This window comes from Haliaeetus leucocephalus, unplaced genomic scaffold, assembly GCF_000737465.1.
Source record: "Haliaeetus leucocephalus isolate CR32 unplaced genomic scaffold, Haliaeetus_leucocephalus-4.0 Scaffold840, whole genome shotgun sequence".
Taxonomy (NCBI): domain Eukaryota; kingdom Metazoa; phylum Chordata; class Aves; order Accipitriformes; family Accipitridae; genus Haliaeetus; species Haliaeetus leucocephalus.
In genome coordinates, this window is record NW_010973276.1 from 3,714,005 (window position 1) to 3,731,704 (window position 17,700).

The following is a 17,700-nucleotide window of genomic DNA, read 5'->3' on the forward strand; positions in this document are numbered from 1 at the left end:
CCCCCCCCCCGCCTCAGGCCTCGGCGCCTGTGGGAGGCCGCAGGGCCGTGCCCCCACCTCGGCCGGTTCTCAGCGGTTTGCGTTTGTCATTCCTGCAGGGTTACCAGGTCAGCAGCGGTCTCGGCGGGTAACCATGTAGTGCTTAAATCGGAGGCAGCCTCCACGATGAATGTTACGGTCATAAATAGTTACCAGTGTCCGCTGACGCCTGGTAGCGCTCTGGTCCCCAGTCCCCTATGAATTCATCACTGCCGCATTCTGCTTCGCCCCAGGTAAAAAATGAAAGTACAGTTAACGATGAGAGCGCTCTATTTTTAAGGTGAAAGGATGTGTTGTACCGCTAATGGTTTCAGTCAAGGACCACAGGTGGTACCACAAGCATGAGTAACTTTTTGGGATGGTCTCTGTTTATAATATAAAAATATTTTAACAAATTAAAGCCCCGGGTTTATTATCGGAGAATTTGTCACTGCTTCTTTATATTGAAATTGAAACGTGTTCCATGTGTTACCTTTTATAGAAACTTAGCTCAAGCTTTGAGGACAGCACCATTCAGAAACAGAGGCGAGAACTCCAGCTTTTAATTGCAGAACTGAAAGATCGTGATAAGGAGCTCAATGACATGGTTGCAGTGCATCAGAGGCACCTTCTAGCCTGGGAAGATGATCGGCAAAAAATACTTACTTTAGCAGAACGATGCAACTTACTAAAAAGTAGGTATCGTGCATATAAAGAATAAGACCCTGGTCTTTTAAGTACGTTCACGTGCTTAGACCCCTCAGTAACAGTTTTGCATCATATAAGAAATCAGCCTTAAATTTGGTTGTCTGAGATCAAAACTTCCACAATGGTACTAAAGTGATCTGATTTTGAAGGAGGTATGATAATCAGATATCTCCTTTTCGTTTGAATGTGTAAATTGCTTCTGTGGATTCTTTAAAAAAAATATCTGATTAAATCAATGTGGCAGAAGAGAACAATTTGCAAACATGCTGGTGTACTGCAGAGCCCCGTGCCCTGAGGTTCTGCTGCACAGCTCTGACATCATCCACAAGCCACCCAGCTAATCACCTGGCAGCTCTGAACCGTCTTGTTTGACAGCTATAGTACAGAGGTCACCACAGAGTTTGTATTCCATCTGACCTGGGTAGCTAGGGAATCCTGCTTCGGAGTATGCAACATGAGCATCCATTTCTGAATCGCATGATTTTAAAACACTGGATTAAATTATTTCTGACATTTAAAAAATTGCGTGACCGTATCTGAGCTGTTTTCTCAGAGATGCCTTGTCTCCTTTCTTTTCAGATGAGCTGAACAAGAGAAATGAAATTGTAAAATCACTGACCAAAAGGTTAAAGTTCTTGGAATCTCAGCAGAATGACAGTAAGACAATTGAAAATACACCACAGAAGTTTAAGGAGCTGTCTCAAAAAGTAACAGATGCAACTGTTCACTGTCAGGCTTTGGAGGTAGGAGTTGAGTAATGGTCTGATCTTGCAGTCCAGGCATGTACAGAATGCCAGTGGCATCTGTGAGGTTCACTAGTGAATGGATATTTCATATTAAGGCTCCTGAATTGCATTTGTCTTTTACTGCAGTAATGTTAGATTAAGGTATAGCTCTGATTCGTTGCTGGGGGCGGGAAAAGGCAAAAAAACGTTCCTAACATAGGATTTGGAGTTTGCTGTTTGTTTGCTTAGTTTTGGGGAACACTGCTCAGAACCAGCTTGCCTCCAGAAATGTCAGGCGATGTGATTGCAAAAGGCAGTGCTGGCCCCCAGAACAGTACTGGTACTTGGTTAGGAAGTTCCAGAAGGTTTTATTTACAGCTTTGATTACTGTGATGAACTGTAACATTCTGAAACTGGTTTAAGGGTATGAAAATAATTGGTATTCCAGGGTTCTAGATATTTTTTTAAGTGAATTGGCAATGATGTGTTTATTGGGATAATTTTTCCCCTGTATGTAGTACAGTAAAGCAGTATTGCGCACTTTCATCTGTCTAATCGGCTTGACTTAAGACATGGAGGATATTAAGACCCTTGATAACAAGCAAGTTTGGCTGTAATGAACTGGGGAACAATTTTTACTCTAGTCCTCTTCAGATCTTCACAGCTTGCTCAGAATCCCGCATTGCCGTTCATGATGTTTAAATAAAGTTGCGCACACGAAGATAGTAACTTTGAGTCATTGAAGTAGTAGCTGACATTCTTATTTCTGTTCACTAGGAGAAAAATCAAAGTCTCCACTGCTTAGTTTTGGAACTGTCTGCTAAAACAGGCCAGCTGCAAGCAAGAGAACAGGAGCTTCTTACTATGCTTAAGCTGAAGGTAACATCCATTGTCTCATCAGGCACTAAATGTGGTCAAACTGCAGTGCAGTTATCGGTGACTGTACCACAGTGGTTTAGTCACCGTTGATGTCACTGCTGTTTAATTCTTAGGCTTGTTTGAGAAGGGAAAAATGATCAACAAACAATAAACTGGTTTATTTTCATAAACAAGCTTGTTTCCTGGCTTTGATTTTTGGGTTTTTTCCTCAAGAGCTCAGAAGAAAATCTGTGAAGTAGCTATGTCTACTGCATTAAGATATACTGTTGTTTTGTCAAAATCCATACATAAGATAAAACAATAATCGAGAATACATTCTATTTCATATTTCAGGACGAGGCTATACTTGAAACAACTGATCACATTACTGACTTTACATCTAAATTCAAAAAGCTGGAAAGTGCATTGCGTGCAGCAAAGACGGAGGAATTCAGTCTCAACAAAGAAAAGGAAGACCTCAAACTGAGACTGAAAGAACTAATACTTGAAACAAACAAGCTGAAAGGTAAATGTTTATACTGGGCACCTAATTTAGTGTAGACCAGCATGATTCCTTTTCATTCTGGGAAATACTACATTTTGTTTTAAAGATGACCTCTGTGAAAAGATGAAAGAAAATAATAAGCAGCAGGAAGAAATCATTCACCTCAAACAAGAAAACAGCTGCTTGAGGAATGAGCTCGCACTTATTGGTAAGTGTGGGCAGTTGGATTTTTAGGCCTTGGCTTTCAACAGCTCAGAGACTTCTAGACAACCAATTCACTAATATGTGTGAAAGGCAGCTTCTTATCTACCTTTCTTGCAGTTTCATAAAGGTATATGCCTTTGTGTGTCATTCTTCATGAAAGCAATATCTAGGGCTTCTGCAGGGACAGTTTATAAAATTTTGTAAAAGCACAAAGTTCACCAGTGTGATTATACATGGAGGCATAAATGTCTCAGAGGATTCTCTCTTGAAAATTTTTGAGAATTTCATCTCTCCTGTGGTATTAACACAATAAATGGGGGTGGCATTCTCCCTTCTGACATAGGTTGCATAGAAAATGGTGACCTACTGAAAAGAAGCCACATGCAAAACCTAAAGCTTAGGGCCTATGAAATTACCAGCCCATCCACTCCCTCTGGTGTTTGTATGGAAGTAGTATGTTTAGAAACTCGCTTTTTCTCTTGCTTTTCTTTAACTGATGGTTTTGGTTTAGACTGGTTTAATATGCAAGACTTGGTAAATTGCAGCTTGCATCTTCACTTTGGTTTTGGGTAGAGAGGAACTCTTCTGTGCTGCGATGGTTAAGAAAGGCAGGCTGATGGTTGCTGCAGTATTCTTACAGACAAGCAATATGTACCTTGAAAGATTAGGTGACCAAAGTTGTCCTCTGCTGTGAGATTATTTACTTGCCTGTCACTTTTTATCTGCCATTACCTTTGCCAAATATTGATCCCATGTCTCATTATTTTAAAAATAGTAATGGGAAGTATTTCCCAGCACTCCCAGTATAAGGCATGAATTAGAATTAATTACTGAATTTCTTTTCCATGGAAGAATGTTAACATGAAAAAGTAAAATACATCAGTCAATGAAGCAGGATATTGCTACTAGTAAAATAAAGCTAGGTGCTGGTGAAAAGTCCAAGGAAAACACTTCATCTCTTTAGTTGTCTTACGATTTTTGTACTGTTTTTATTTGGAGGGGAAACAGATCCTGTTGACCTTATGAAAATACTTTTGTTTTGGTTAGGTACCTGTTTCTACTGCTACACACATACATGTTAAAGAATGTACTTGCTTTGTGTCTGTTCACTTTAAGTAATTAAAAAATTGTGTATGTTTTGAAACAGTTGAGAAAGCAAAGAGAAAGGATCAACTTCTTCAGTTTGCGAAGTCTAAACAAGCACGGACTGACACAGAACTATCAAGTTTGCGACAGGTGCAACCCTAATTGTGTTTCTACTCTGAGATTATGAAGGCATTTTTCAATAACATCAGATAGTATAAAAAAGTTAGATCTAGCTATTATTAATTAAGAAAAAAAATCAAATTTGCTGTTCCTGCTTTGTTGGGATCCCTACAGAATGTTGATTTTTTTATTAAAATTAAAACTCCATGGTACAAATCCTTGTATTTACCTGTGCTTTTAGCCTTTTTTGTATAATTGTATTTACTCGGTCCTACAGTGAGTAAATACCACGCTCATAGCAGTAAAGTGGAGCACCCTATTGAGATAACAGTTCGTCCGTGCATGTGTGTAACCAGAGAGTGCTAGGTTCAAGAAGTCACGTGAAAGGTGTGTACTGGGGCAGGCTGCCTTGCACACGTGCCCAAGGTGAACTCACACAATGTAGAGGGGCATGATGTACTGAAAAATCTGTTTTTCAAGAGAGACTTAAAACCAGTGTTTTCACCTGCACTCATTTGAGGTTCTGAAGGCATGTTCAAATTTTTTTAATTGCAAATAATTGATCAGTGTGTTATCTTCTATGTTAGCTTTACAAAAAATCCCCTGCAGTGAAAGCCAAATACCATGACCATTCCGTGTCCTGTAATAACTTGAACAACATAATAACAATGTGTATTAAATATCAAATTAAAATAATGATACTGTATTAATGGTGCAGTGTGGTTCCATTTTAGAAGACCACTGCAGCCTTCTAACAGAAATACTGTTTATTGCTACAAAACATTATTTTCTTAAATGCATGCAGAGATGGCCCCTTAGGTTTGGAAGGCTTTGACAATAGTTTGACTACAGTTATTGGTTTATAAAAATGTTTTAAGGATATTTTGGGAAGACAAGCAATGTGTTAGTACCTGATGACAATGTTCCTGCGCTCCAGACTTTCAATAATGCACTTTACTATCTTTAAACAGATCTACGTAAAACAGCAGCGTGACTTGCAATTTCTTCATGTCAATTTGGAGAACTCTCAGGAATCAAGGCAAAAGCATGAAAAGGCAGCACATGAAAGGAGGTAAAATAATCTTTTTTCTTCTTTTTTTTTGTAGTTTATTCTTGGAGAGAGACTTCACTGTTCAGCCACAACTAACATCTTAAAAGGGATGTGTGCATGTCAAGATGGCTTTGCTGGACTCAAGCACAAACATCCAGTGAAGTTGTCAGATACCTTTTTTTACTTGATAGGAGACCCCATGAGTGTCAGTCATAGAATAAAGTGTTCTATGCAAGCCAGACAGTTAATGATTTATCAAAAAATGGAGTAGTCTAGTGGTAGGGGTGTTAATCTGGCCCACTACTACTTTTGTTTAAAAATCAAAGTTTATTTTGCTTTCAGATTAGGAAATTGGTGCATACCCTGGAGGTTCAGACAGAATCACCACACTGTATGAAACATGTGGGAACTCTCAGACTGATTTTGGAAAGTAACAGCCAAATCTGAGCAGACTTCTGTCAGGTTTTGGCAGGATACAGCTGTGTATTGGTATATGAATTACCACAGAACCATGGCTACAGCCTCTGGTTAATGTATAGCTTTAACCTTGAGTATAGTTATGTATGCTCTTTAAATGCAGTATATCTGACTGTTTTCTTTATCATGCTATTGTAGCATAGGTATGGCATTCTCTGCCCCTGAAAGTAACAGCGAGACAGACACGGTTAGGACTGAGGGCACGCACGGGATGTACGAGGAGTGTGGAACTGCACAAGTTCCAAAAAGTAGGGTAAAAACCACCTCTGAGATGTGCAAAGTAGATAATAGACTGTTACTGAATGCATCAGACTTGGAGGAAACTACCTCAGCATACTTAAACGGGTGTCAAAAAGTTGTGAAAGTCTTGGCTGTCCTTACGGAAGAAGAAGAAAAGCAGGATGTTGCATCAAGCTCTGATGAGCTAGGCAGCAAAGTATTTTGTGAGGCAAACAATACAAGGCCATTGAGAAACAGGGAAATTTCTGAGAATGGAGTGGAAAGCAGAGACCAGCAAACCTTTGAGTCATCTTTACCTGAATATGAGCATTGGCTTAACATCGGTTCTTCTGTAGATTCGCAAAGTCCTTTGGTCCAGAACACTGTCACATCTGACAAAACTGATAATGAAAATGAAACCTGGGAAGAGAGAACTGGAATTCTGTTTGGCCAAAAAAGTAGAGAGGCTCCTGCTGCAATTCACAAGTCTGAATCTGATTCCTGTAGTAATAACTTCATCATAGAAAAAGATGCATGGTGGAAGCCAATATCAGATCCGGAATGGTTGAAGATTTTCAAACCCATAAAAGGAGATGGAAGTATATGGCATGGAAAAGATTGCAGCTGTCTCAAGACTGCACAAGAGATGAAATGTGTCAGCTCAAAAAGGTTATGTGCTTGTTACATTTAAGAAATAGATAGGTACAAGCTGGAGTTATGTAGAAACTTGGGTGTACAAGCTCTCAATAATTTGTATTATCTCAAGTGATGTTTAAAGTAACTGCTGTTTTAAAATTAGTCTACCAACTTGAAAAGTAGTAAATTTAAAATAAGTTAAAATAGCTCTAAGGTATCATGATTCTATTTCTATGCATTTATTTTTTCACATCTCTTCTCCTACCCACACAGCTCTTGGGGATAATCTGCAATACCACATAACTTGCCAAATAAACTAAGAGAGAAAAATGCAGATTTTTATAAATCTTCTGATTTTTGGAAATCCCAGGTGTTGCTTGTAAATCTGGTGGGTAAAATATGTTCTAACCAGAGTTGGACTTCTACAGTGATGTTTCTGTAAGGCAAGAAACAAACCTAGATTTTGTGTGATGCTTTAGTAACTGTGTTATTTCTGTTGAGAAATCACACAGTGGCTGGGCAAGAATGTAGGACACAGCTCTTCCGCACAGGCTGCTTTCCTCACTCAGGGCAAGAAAATGAGATGGCAAGATTTAAAGGACAGCAATCTGTCCACTCTCTAGTGCATCTTTGTTCATGGGACTCAATCCCTGTGTTTATGTTGGGGGAGGAAAAAGGACATGTGGTTGGGGATGAGCAGAATGAGATTTCTAATGGTGAGAAGTGTCGGAAGAACACTCAGGTGTCTTAGTGGTATTGGAAGGTATCCGAGATACAAACGCTCCTTTGTGTTTATAGAAGTGGTTTTATGCCTGCTCAAGCAAGGGCATTCAGAGCTGTGACTTTCTGTGGATTTGTTGTGTTCATTCTTCTGTTTCCTTTCAAAAAATTGACTGACTTACCAGCTCAGTCTTAGAAGGGTTTCTGAAGTTTTACAGAAATTTCATAGCTGCCTTTTAGACAGAGGAGGAGTAGCTTTTCAGTTGGTAGTTTGACAAGTACAGTAAATGAACAGCTGTTTAAACCTGCTAAGAATTTTAGCCGGCAGGTCTGCCCAACGTCCAAACAAATTAATGATATGTTATGGAAATATCTGATGTAGGGATGCTTTCATTCTGTGTTGCTTTTAAAAAAAAAAATATTGTAGAAATTGTTACTGCAGTGAGACAGACCTGTTCAGAAACAAGGTGAATGGGCAGCCATTGAAAAGGAATGCTGTCCCGGCACATTCCCACACAGCTTAGCTGAGCTTCATGCTGTGTGTGGACTCTCTCTAGTTTCCCCTGTCCACAAATCATTAAAAAGACTCCATTCCCCTTATGTCTACCCTGACCTTTCTTATCTACTCCCCTGGCAGCAGAAATGACACACTACCATCCCTCCAAATCTCTTTTGAGGCTGACTCATGAAAACTACTTTCACTTTTTGTCTTGTCCTTAAGGGGATTTTAAGGAAGGAACAAATTCAACCTGGGCAATGCAGATAGAGCAGATTCTTCAGTAAGGGAGGGCTGCTTTACCCATTTGGGATTTGCTGCTGAGCTATTGAGTTTTCTTGATGCCCACATTTGGTCCTAGAAGCCCTGCTAATTGGAGATAGATTGACTCAGCGCAAATCCCAGACTGTCTGCTCTCCAGCCTCTGCTGACTCTGATTTGCCACTGAATAAATTCTCGCCCCATAAATGGGAGGAAGGTGGTAGCATTGCAGTCTTCAGTGTGGGCCGCTGTTAGGACATTAATGGCAGAGACCAAACACAGCGTTCTTTCTGGGACTTGAATCTGGATCCTCCAGTTTTCCACTGCTGGCTTCGTAGTGCTGATGATGTATTTTGTGTGTAGGGAAGGGTGTTGGCACCTCCCTGTCAGCCCAGCAAATATTTTTGACATGAGTTCTTGAATTCTGGAACAGCCAACAAGAAGGCTATTAACGCAGTCCAATACCTTATCCAACTGCAAGAGTGATTGTGAAATACCGTAGTGCAGGAATCATTTCTGTGTGGTCTGACTTAGTGACTTCATTTATGTTGGACCATCATTTGCTGCCTTTGGGTTTTTATCTCTGTTCTGGTTTTAAAGATGGAGCGTCAGCACTTGCTTGTTCAGTCTGCTCTTGCTGGACTAAGCCACCCGTTCCTTGAGCTGTCTCCCTGTCTCAGAAGCAAACCTGTTTCCTCCCCTCCCTCCCAACCTGTGTATTCTTCAGAACTGGCTGTGCTCATTGCATCTCCTCACATCCCCTGTTCTAGGCTGCTACAGCTTGTTCCCTCACATCTCTCCAGAGCCTTTCCTTGTCAGAAGCACACAAACATGAGCTCTTCTCTCTTAAAAGAAAGCCTGTTGTATCGAAGTGTTTTACAAGAGAAGTGAAATGAGACACAGCAGACACTTTTGAGCTGGCATCTCTCATGAGGGCTTTTTCTTAGATTGAATGTCATTTAAAAATAAACCTTTTTGTTAACAGTCTTGCCAGGTATGGAATGTGTTGTTCCACCAAAATAAGTACCTGAAGAATATTTAATGAAAAGTTGTAAATTTGAAGGTAGTATTTTCTTTAAACTATATAAATTTTTAATTATTTACCCGATCCAGGCAGTGCTAGCACTGCGCTTGTTTTGTTCAGAAGTGTGATGAATACGGAAATGTTTTATTTTGGGGAGATGGTCGCTATTTTATTTACTTTTTAAAAACTATATGAAGTGGAAATTAGCAGTCAAAAACAAACACTGCATAGCTTGAAACTGCTAGCAAAAACCAGGGCACATCTTTGTACAAGCCACAGACAGCAGTCAGCGCTGTATGAAAACACAGCACAGGGGACAGAGGGCTTCGTTAGGGTGCTGCTGGGTTCCTGTACTGCTAGAGTAGATGATCAAGATAATTTCAAACATGCTACAGCTTTTATTATTTTTGGTCTTAATTTGTGATTAATTGGTGCTGGAGCTGAGTGAGGGATTTGGTACATTTTGATAAAATCGTGATTTAAGACATTGAAATTGAGAACTGTTTTTCTCTAGGGTAGGCTGTAATAAAGTTAACTTTTAGTGTGGGAAAGGTGTAAGAGAAAAGTTTCAATCATTTGTCATGCATATTAAAAGCTAAAGACCTTTTGTATTAGGACAAGCTTGGGATGGCTGTGAGTCAGTGTTCGGACAGTAATAATGTGCAGGGTATGATTTGTTGCTTTTACTGTCATTTAAATTGCTTTTCAGATACTCCTAAATACACTCAGATGTACCCAGTGTTAAACTGGTATTTTGTTTTGCTTTAAAACCTAGGGGAAGATGTGTGCCAATAGATCGTATGCTTCAACTCCACACTGAAATGGTAGTCAGGCAACTGAGTTTTGGGTTTAATCACAGTTTGCCCGAACAGCACTTTACTGTTTGCTGCTGTATTTAAAAATAAATACAGTAAAACCTCTTTGGGAAAGCTCTTCTGTGATGTCTGAAGTGAGAGGGTGACTTTAAAAGACTGCGAAATTCCCTTGAAAAGTACACCTACAAATATTAATTTTCCTAATGGTTGATGGGGGAAAAAAAGGGGGGAGGGAATAGGGTATGAGAGAAGAAAGAGTACCAGAGTATTGGGAGGAACTAGATTTTGCTTTTTGTGTGCTTTTTGTGTGTTTAAATAGATACTCAAGCACATGCTAATGTAGCTGATCTTGAAACTGGTTGAATGTCAAACTGTTGTCCTCAGAGGGTGAAACTGATCTAATGAAACACTCTGAGGAACAGAGTAATCTCACAGACTTGATGGTTTTCTTGGCTCAGGGCCCATAATTATTTATGTTGTCCCATGATTTTCCTTTGAAAGTTGAAAAAGGATGGTGATACTGTTTCTGGTAAAGTCTTAATTTTTTTTAACAGCGAAGAAAATGTGGATCTGAACTCTTTTCACTTGGATTCTCCCTGTTTGACATCCACCCAGAAAGGAGACAGGCCTCAAAGATGTGAGAAATTCTCTGGTGAAGACCTCCCTCTGGAAATCAATAACCTTTCAGTGACTAAGCGAACAAATAGATGCTGCAATGCTACCATTGACCAAGTCAGTATTTTATTGCAGAATGTACTTCATTAATTTTAAGTGGAATTGTGACTGATGGTAGGAAAGAAATGTCTGCTGGCATGGAAGAACTAGGGACTCGAATGATGAGACAGCAGGCTTAACACAAAGGTGGTAAAATATTTTTTTTAAATCCTTGTTGTCTCAATATGTCTTGGACAGCGTAAGTGTGAGTTTAAAAAAAAAAAAAAGATAAGCTTCTGAAATGAAAGGCTTTAGCATTATGGATGCTGCCTAATTGGTAATTCCAGTAAAGCACAATATCTGACTACACTTGGACACAATTATTAGAAGCTATTGGACTCTGTTTCGTTCTTGTTCTGCCTGGTTTTCCCTCCTTCTCATGTCTTTGTTTATTCTCCCCTTTATCACTGAAGTTGTGCTGTTGTGTGTGCTACTTACACATGTTTATGAAAATCTGTTAAAAAGCTGACACTAGGAAATACCTCTGTGTTTATTAGAAATATCAGCATTTAGAGTCTGGAGCAGTGTTGTACTATTTTGAAGTGAGACATTTCAAAATGGAAGTGATGATTCTTGGTATGTTATAATCCTTTGACATATTCTAAAAAGATTATTTCATAACTTTGACTCACTTTCTGTCTCCTCCAGGACACCAGTTCCCCCATAAGTAAGCTGCAGCATGTGTTGGCTGAGTCTCGACAGATGGTTGCTGATCTGGAGCTTAGCACTCTCCTCCACACGAGCCCTCGCTGCAGTCCAAACAGCAGCAACATTAATACGGTATATATTGCTCTCCCATGACTAGATTTAGGTGGCCAGGAATAGTGACTGTGAACATCCTTTCCCTTACGCTTGACTTGTGCTATGACATTATAAACAATATCTTCCTCACGCTTTGCTAAAGAGAAAATTCCTGCATGCCTTAGCATGAAGTACATGAATTTTTTTATAGGATTCTTTATGGCTCCTCAAGGTCATGACAGGATTTGACTTTTGCATGTGTCTAACAGATGGAAAGAAGAAGTCATTTTGGAGCAAACTGTTGGAGGTCTAGAGAAAAGCGAACACAAGTATGACATTCAGAACTGGTTTATTACACTAGGTATATTTGTGGAAGGAGGACAGTATAGGAAATAGGTGATACATAGAACAGTTTTCTGTATTAATTTAAACCAGACTCTCAGTTTAAATAACCTTAGAGTTTTTGTGGGCTCATAGTTTTAGTTCCTTCATTGCAGGGTCAGAGAACATAGTCAATAGTCAAAGAAAATAACCTGTATATAGCTGTCATGGCAATTTATTTTATGAGCATGAACTGCGATAGGGAGTTTCTGTCCTGAGTATGTCGGCAATAGGAGTAATTGGAGAAGGGGTCACTTGTTTGTTTTCATAAATATACTTAACAACTTCTACCTTGTTTGACAAGGAGATTGTACCACTTGTCACAAGAAATTAGTAAACTTCTGATATATATCACAAAAGGAGAATTCAGGCTTTTGATTTTAAAGCAGACTCCTAATGAGAAGGCTGCGTGCTGAAACCTCAGCTTTCTCCTGAAAGGTATTACCTCTCTCTAAAAATGTTGCACTCCTTTTATCCTTAGATGAACTTGACCAGAACAATGTTACTGTAAGTAACAGACAAAGCAATTTTTATAACATGTAGAACCATAAAACCTTAGCTGTGCTGGGACTGACTGACAATGTATAAAGGCTGTGTGCCAGCGTTTGCATAAACTGAAAGGATATTTTGTTCAGAAGTTCATCTGCAGGATTTCATTCAGCGTGAAAGACAGCAGCAGTGTAGTCTTTTGCAAAGAGTATCTTGTGGGAGGGATTCCTGAAAAGCTTTCTACAAAACAGTGGTTGCTTGTGGCTCATGCCCAGCCCCATCAGCTGTCTGGCTTCTGCTTACTGGTTGGCACGTCACAGCTTGGCTAAACCGGCTGTCCTTTAGTAGCAAGCATGACTCTGCTCTATAACCTGATACTGCATATTTGAGCTTAGAAATTTGCTTCTCATTTGGAACGGTTGCTTGAGTGGATAGAAAATAAAGCAGGCTCATGTTTACTGGTGAAGGTAACTCCTGAACCACATCTGTAGAACTTTGATCTACTTTCACAGTGGTTCTGGGCAAAAACTTGTCCAGCATGTTTTAGTTAATCTATGCAGGCCAACTAATCTGTGCTTAAAACCAGGTTTACCTGGGGCTGTTTTAAACTGTGCTTTAAAACATAATCTATATCAAATATAACCCTTAGAATTTAATCAGTATTTGTACCTGTTGGATGCTGTGCCCTGCTTGAGGGAGGGAGGAGAAGAGGGAATTAAAAAGTATATCCTTGCTGCTCGCCAGTTTGAATCTGGCAGCTCTGTAATTTTTATTACCTGAGTTCTTTGATTTCCATGTAGTGTTTTTGCATTACAATATAGACAGCAGAACTTGCAGAAGCTCTTCACAGAACCCAGTTATCTGCTGCAGAAGAAAGAGGTGCTAAGCTTCCATTCTTTTCTCTGTGATGTTCCGTGAGTATGAAGGTGTTTTCAACTTGATTTTTTTTTTTTGGTTCCCTCTTTATAAATGCATCTGCAATATTAATACAAGTTACGGGCTTCTGAGATGAGCCTGGCACAAGCTTCTAAGTGCGCTGCTATGAATGCATTTCCAGTAAAGCTCTTGTGAGTACTGTAACAGCAAACAGATATTACGGTAGCAAGTAATTCCTTTAGTCAAATAATTAAACTTTTCTCAAGCATGTTCCTCATTCTCTGGGCAGTCAGATCTTGCAGCTCCATTCCCAAGTACCTGCATGCTGCTTATTGTAGTTAAAATCCTTCTGTGTGTTACAGATAACAGGATCAAGGATATGAACATTGTTGAGTAAGAGATTGGGAAGTGTTTCTCAGTGCCGCAGCCAAGGGCTGTTTTAGCATATTGTTCCTGGGCTCAGAGCTCCAAAAGTAGAATGTATTGAATAGAGCTGTTTCAGAATATGAAAAACAGCCTTGCCCATAGCAGATTGTTTTTTCTTTTTGAATCGGAAATTTCTCACTCTCTGATTATTTGTTCTACCTAATGTGAATTGGATGCTTGCAATAGGCACCACGTTGTCTGGTTCTGAGGACAAAGGAGTAACCAGATATGGTTAAAATACCGAACACCACATGAAACTGAATAAGAACTAGCAACAATGGGGGGAGAAATCGAGGAGAAAAAAAAAAATCTTCCAGTGCTGACACAACCCAAGCGCATGTCTGCAAAAGGAAGTTATTACACAGCAAGCTGGAGTATGAAGCTGTGTGGCACTGGATTTCTCATGGTGATCAACTCCAATACGGTGGGGTGCTGGTGCTCAGTTCTTCTCAGTATATTCAAACTGCAGTCCCTGAACTGTTTCTCTCCTGTGGAGCCAAACCCTCTGTGCCCCTGGGGAGTGGTGTTGGTTTGTTGCACCCCTATGTTCTGCTGTTTCTGCATTAAGTCTTGGAGACACTAAGTCTTCTTTCAAAATAAGTTGGGTCTGCTTAGTGCACGCTAATAGGGCTCTCGCAGGAAATGGATGCTGAGTAGCTGGAATGCTGTACCTTAACGCTGCTTTAATGTTCCTATGTAGAGACCTTTTCCTAAAAAGAGCTCAAAGGTAAAAGAAGCTGGAGGTTTTATAGATCAAAGCCAGCACTGTGACTTGCATCCTGAAACTACTGATGTCGAAAGGTTTCAGGAGCAAATCCCCAAAATTGCTGAGCACCATGCTGATACAGCAAAGCGGTAAGCGTACGCTTAGCCTACAGAAATAATCTCATTTGCTTCAAGTGAGAAAGAACTGGTCAAACAAACATACCTATAATTCACTGTAGATCCATGACAAGAATTAGTGACTTGTGCAAGTCACTGGCTGCTGCGTAATTCTTATTTTCTTCGTTTATTAAAAGGCACTGAATCACCATGATCAGTTAAATCCAAAGCAGCTTTTGCAGAGTTGATAGCAGGTCCAGAAATAACTAAACATTTGTTCAATTTCATATGGAGAAGTGATTGAATTGATTTTGGTTGGGCTTGTTGGTTTTGTTTTTTTTTAATTGCTTTGAAATTATTTGAGGGCAGGTGCACTGACAAACATTAGGTTAATTTCCTAACTAGCTGACAGTGGTTTAGACATTTTCATCAGTCAGTTGTTTTTCCTTTAGAGATTGGGTGGGGGAGAGTTGAAGAACAAAGGAGGAAAGCAATGAGTAAAAGGATATATTAAGTTTTGGATACCGTACCATGTGCCACTGCTCATAAACTGTGACTCAGTGGCTGGCTGAGGGCACAAAGATCACTCCTTTTTGCAAAACAAACTGGAAAGATGTTATTTCATAACACTCCAGTGGTGTCCCTGAGACTGTTGTCTTTCTGTGAAGTGCTTTGTTTACCTTTCTCCTCTTTATATTTTTAGTCTATGTTTTTATTCTGTTTGCAGTGTGAAAATTTATATAGTAAATTGACACATATGTGGTTGCTTAATAGATTTTAGAGGAAATTTTCCTGTCTTCTAATACGAATATAATTTTCTGCAGTGGATGAAGAAGTTTCCAGTATAGAATTAATTTTGAGAATTGAAGATCATCAACCCATCAGCTACAATGGAAGGTTACCTGATTTTTTTTCCATGGTTCTCTGAGTGTTTGAAAGACTCACAAGTGGCAAAAAGGTGTGACTATGTGGGCATATATTTTATCTTGAAATAAAATATAGAATTATGCCAAGATTAACAAAACTATTTTTATAACTGAGAGCTCAGGTTAAATACTAGCTTGTTTTTTTAAGATTGTTAAGTGTGTAATTGTCATGACACAGGAACTATTTTTCTTACCTTTTTTTTTATGGTGGCTCAGAAATATTTATAGAGTATGACACAACCAATCATTCATTTTTTTCTTAGTTTGTTGTTTTTGTTCTGGATTTCTTGCCATGTAGAGAGAGATGAATAATGTTTATAGGAAGTTCCCAATTAGTGTTGTAACCAGGAACTGCCTCCTACATTGTTGAAAAGGGAGAACTGTCACCCACAAGATGGGCAAAACAACGCTTCCCTAGTCAGGAGCTATTTATTCTAACGAAAGCTTATAACAAGATCAGGTGTATGTAGGGGCTCTGTTAACACTGTACAGCAGCAGCCAAGCATAATGTGACCGGCTTTTTAGCATTTAAACTGTTTTTATCTTTGACTATTGGGCAAGACATGTTCTGTTATTGCACTTTGAACCTATTTTTTAACTAAAAGTCAAATAAGCTAATAAAGGTGACACCTTTGCTGTATCTTTGAATCAAAGAATCACAGAATGGTTTGGGTTGGAAGGGACCTTAAAGATCATCTAGTTACACACACACACACACCCCCCCCCCCCCCATAGGCAGGGACACCTTCCCCTAGACCAGGTTGCTCAAAGCCCCATCCAGCCTGGCCTTGAACACTTCCAGGGATGGGGCATCCACAACTTCTCTGGGCAACCTGCTCCAGTGCCTCGCCACCCTCACAGTGAAGAACTTCTTCCTTACAGCTAATCTAAATCCACCCTCTTTCAGTTTAAAACCATTACCCCTCATCCTGCCATGACATGCCCTTGTAAAAAGTCCCTCTCTGGCTTTCTGGAGGATATTTCTTGCCTATTTAACAGAGCCCAACACATTTGGTACTTAATTTACAGTGGTTCTCTGGGACATATGACAGCAACTGCCAGAGACATGAGTGGGCCACTGGGTCGCGTGCGGTTTGTGAGCAGTTTGGGACATCCGTGCCAAGTCTGCACCGCTGAGCGCTGCGTGGGGGCAGTGAAGGGGTGGGAGTTTCTGGCTCTATCCACTGCCACGAATTAATTGCAGTGAAATACAACACTTGCACCATGGTTTCCCCTTGTTAACTCTTTCCTATAATTTTCCGCTTTCTCTTTAATTACCTAAATGACAGCCTGCTTTCCTCCATGTACTAATGGCCTCAAAATTAGTCAACCAATTCTGATCATAGCCGCTGTCCTCCAAACTCTTTCCTTCCCTGCCTGCAAGCATTACCCACAAGGGTATCTCAGCTTCTCATTTTTTTTCCCATGTTTTCCACAAGTCCTTAAAGCGCATTTGATTCCTCTACCTGCAGAGCAACTTTACAGGCTCCATGCTCAAAATCCACAGCTGGGGCTATGACAAAAATCCCCCCCCCCCCAACAACCACCGATGGCAATATGACAATGCTCACCCTGAAGCTGTCCAGCAACTAAACTGTATGTCAAGCCCTAGAGAAATTGGTGCAACTTCCTAGCGTGAGCTGCGCTTGCCACTTTAAATGGGTTCAGCGCCGGCGGATGAACGTGCTGAACCCCTTGTGAATTTGAAGTGCTCTACTGCTGGCTTTAAAATCAATACAGAAAACTGAGGTCAAGCGAAGCAATAAGGATCTGCAGAGCCCTAGGATTTTGTGTCACGGCTGCCCTGGATTTGTGGAATGGGAAGAAGGGGAATATCAGGGTTAATTAATCGGGCACCAAATGACTTCCCAAGCAACTGCGTTATCTGCCACACTCTGAGGCTCGTATCGAAACTCAAGCCGCCTCAAACTCGGCTGCTTTATTTCTGGAAGCATTACAAATACTCCAGGGAGTGCCTTTGCTATTGTATTGTCATACTGAATTATTATTAAAGAAAACAAAGCTTCTGTTCAGCTCTGGCCTGCTTTCCGCAGGGGCGGATGTGCTGTGTGCTGCTTGATTTTTCTAAAGGCAAGACCCAGAAGCGGGTAGTAACGAAGCTCCAAGTCTCCTAAATGTGCCGTGTGTGTTATTTAGAGACGGCTGAAGAAAGGCTCTGTTGTGCTCTTGGAAAGAGGAGGTGGACTCGGAAATAGGCAAGCGCGGCAGGGCGGGAGGATCGACACCGTAGCTGTCGCCTTTCCTGCCCCGCGGCTGCTGCTGCTGCTTCGTGAACCGGGGAAGAGCCCCGGGGCCTTCTGCCCCCGCGGGGGAAGCGGGCCCGGGAGGGCTCGGCCGCTCTCGGACGTTCCGTCCCGCCCCGCTCCCCGCCGCGCCGCCGC

The 17,700-nt window shown here is 40.5% G+C and overlaps 1 protein-coding gene across 3 annotated transcripts in view; it reads left to right on the top strand.

The window, feature by feature from the left end:
- Positions 1 to 15,331, top strand: part of CCDC62 (coiled-coil domain containing 62) — a 15,400-nt gene extending 69 nt beyond the window's left edge. Inside the window, exons 2-15 of one of the 3 annotated variants that reach the window (XM_010582208.1) lie at positions 99 to 272; positions 521 to 713; positions 1,306 to 1,469; positions 2,229 to 2,330; positions 2,664 to 2,835; positions 2,921 to 3,022; positions 4,166 to 4,254; positions 5,196 to 5,296; positions 5,891 to 6,640; positions 10,478 to 10,655; positions 11,286 to 11,417; positions 11,648 to 11,707; positions 13,070 to 13,162; positions 15,197 to 15,331. In XM_010582208.1, coding sequence (XP_010580510.1) covers positions 237 to 272; positions 521 to 713; positions 1,306 to 1,469; positions 2,229 to 2,330; positions 2,664 to 2,835; positions 2,921 to 3,022; positions 4,166 to 4,254; positions 5,196 to 5,296; positions 5,891 to 6,640; positions 10,478 to 10,655; positions 11,286 to 11,417; positions 11,648 to 11,707; positions 13,070 to 13,156 — 2,166 coding nt within the window. In that variant the 5' untranslated portion in view covers positions 99 to 236 and the 3' untranslated portion in view covers positions 13,157 to 13,162; positions 15,197 to 15,331. The remainder of the gene's footprint in view (positions 1 to 98; positions 273 to 520; positions 714 to 1,305; positions 1,470 to 2,228; positions 2,331 to 2,663; positions 2,836 to 2,920; positions 3,023 to 4,165; positions 4,255 to 5,195; positions 5,297 to 5,890; positions 6,641 to 10,477; positions 10,656 to 11,285; positions 11,418 to 11,647; positions 11,708 to 13,069; positions 13,163 to 15,196) is intronic. The other 2 variants (XM_010582209.1, XM_010582210.1) reach the window with 2 other exon arrangements.
- Positions 15,332 to 17,700: the final 2,369 nt, after the last annotated feature.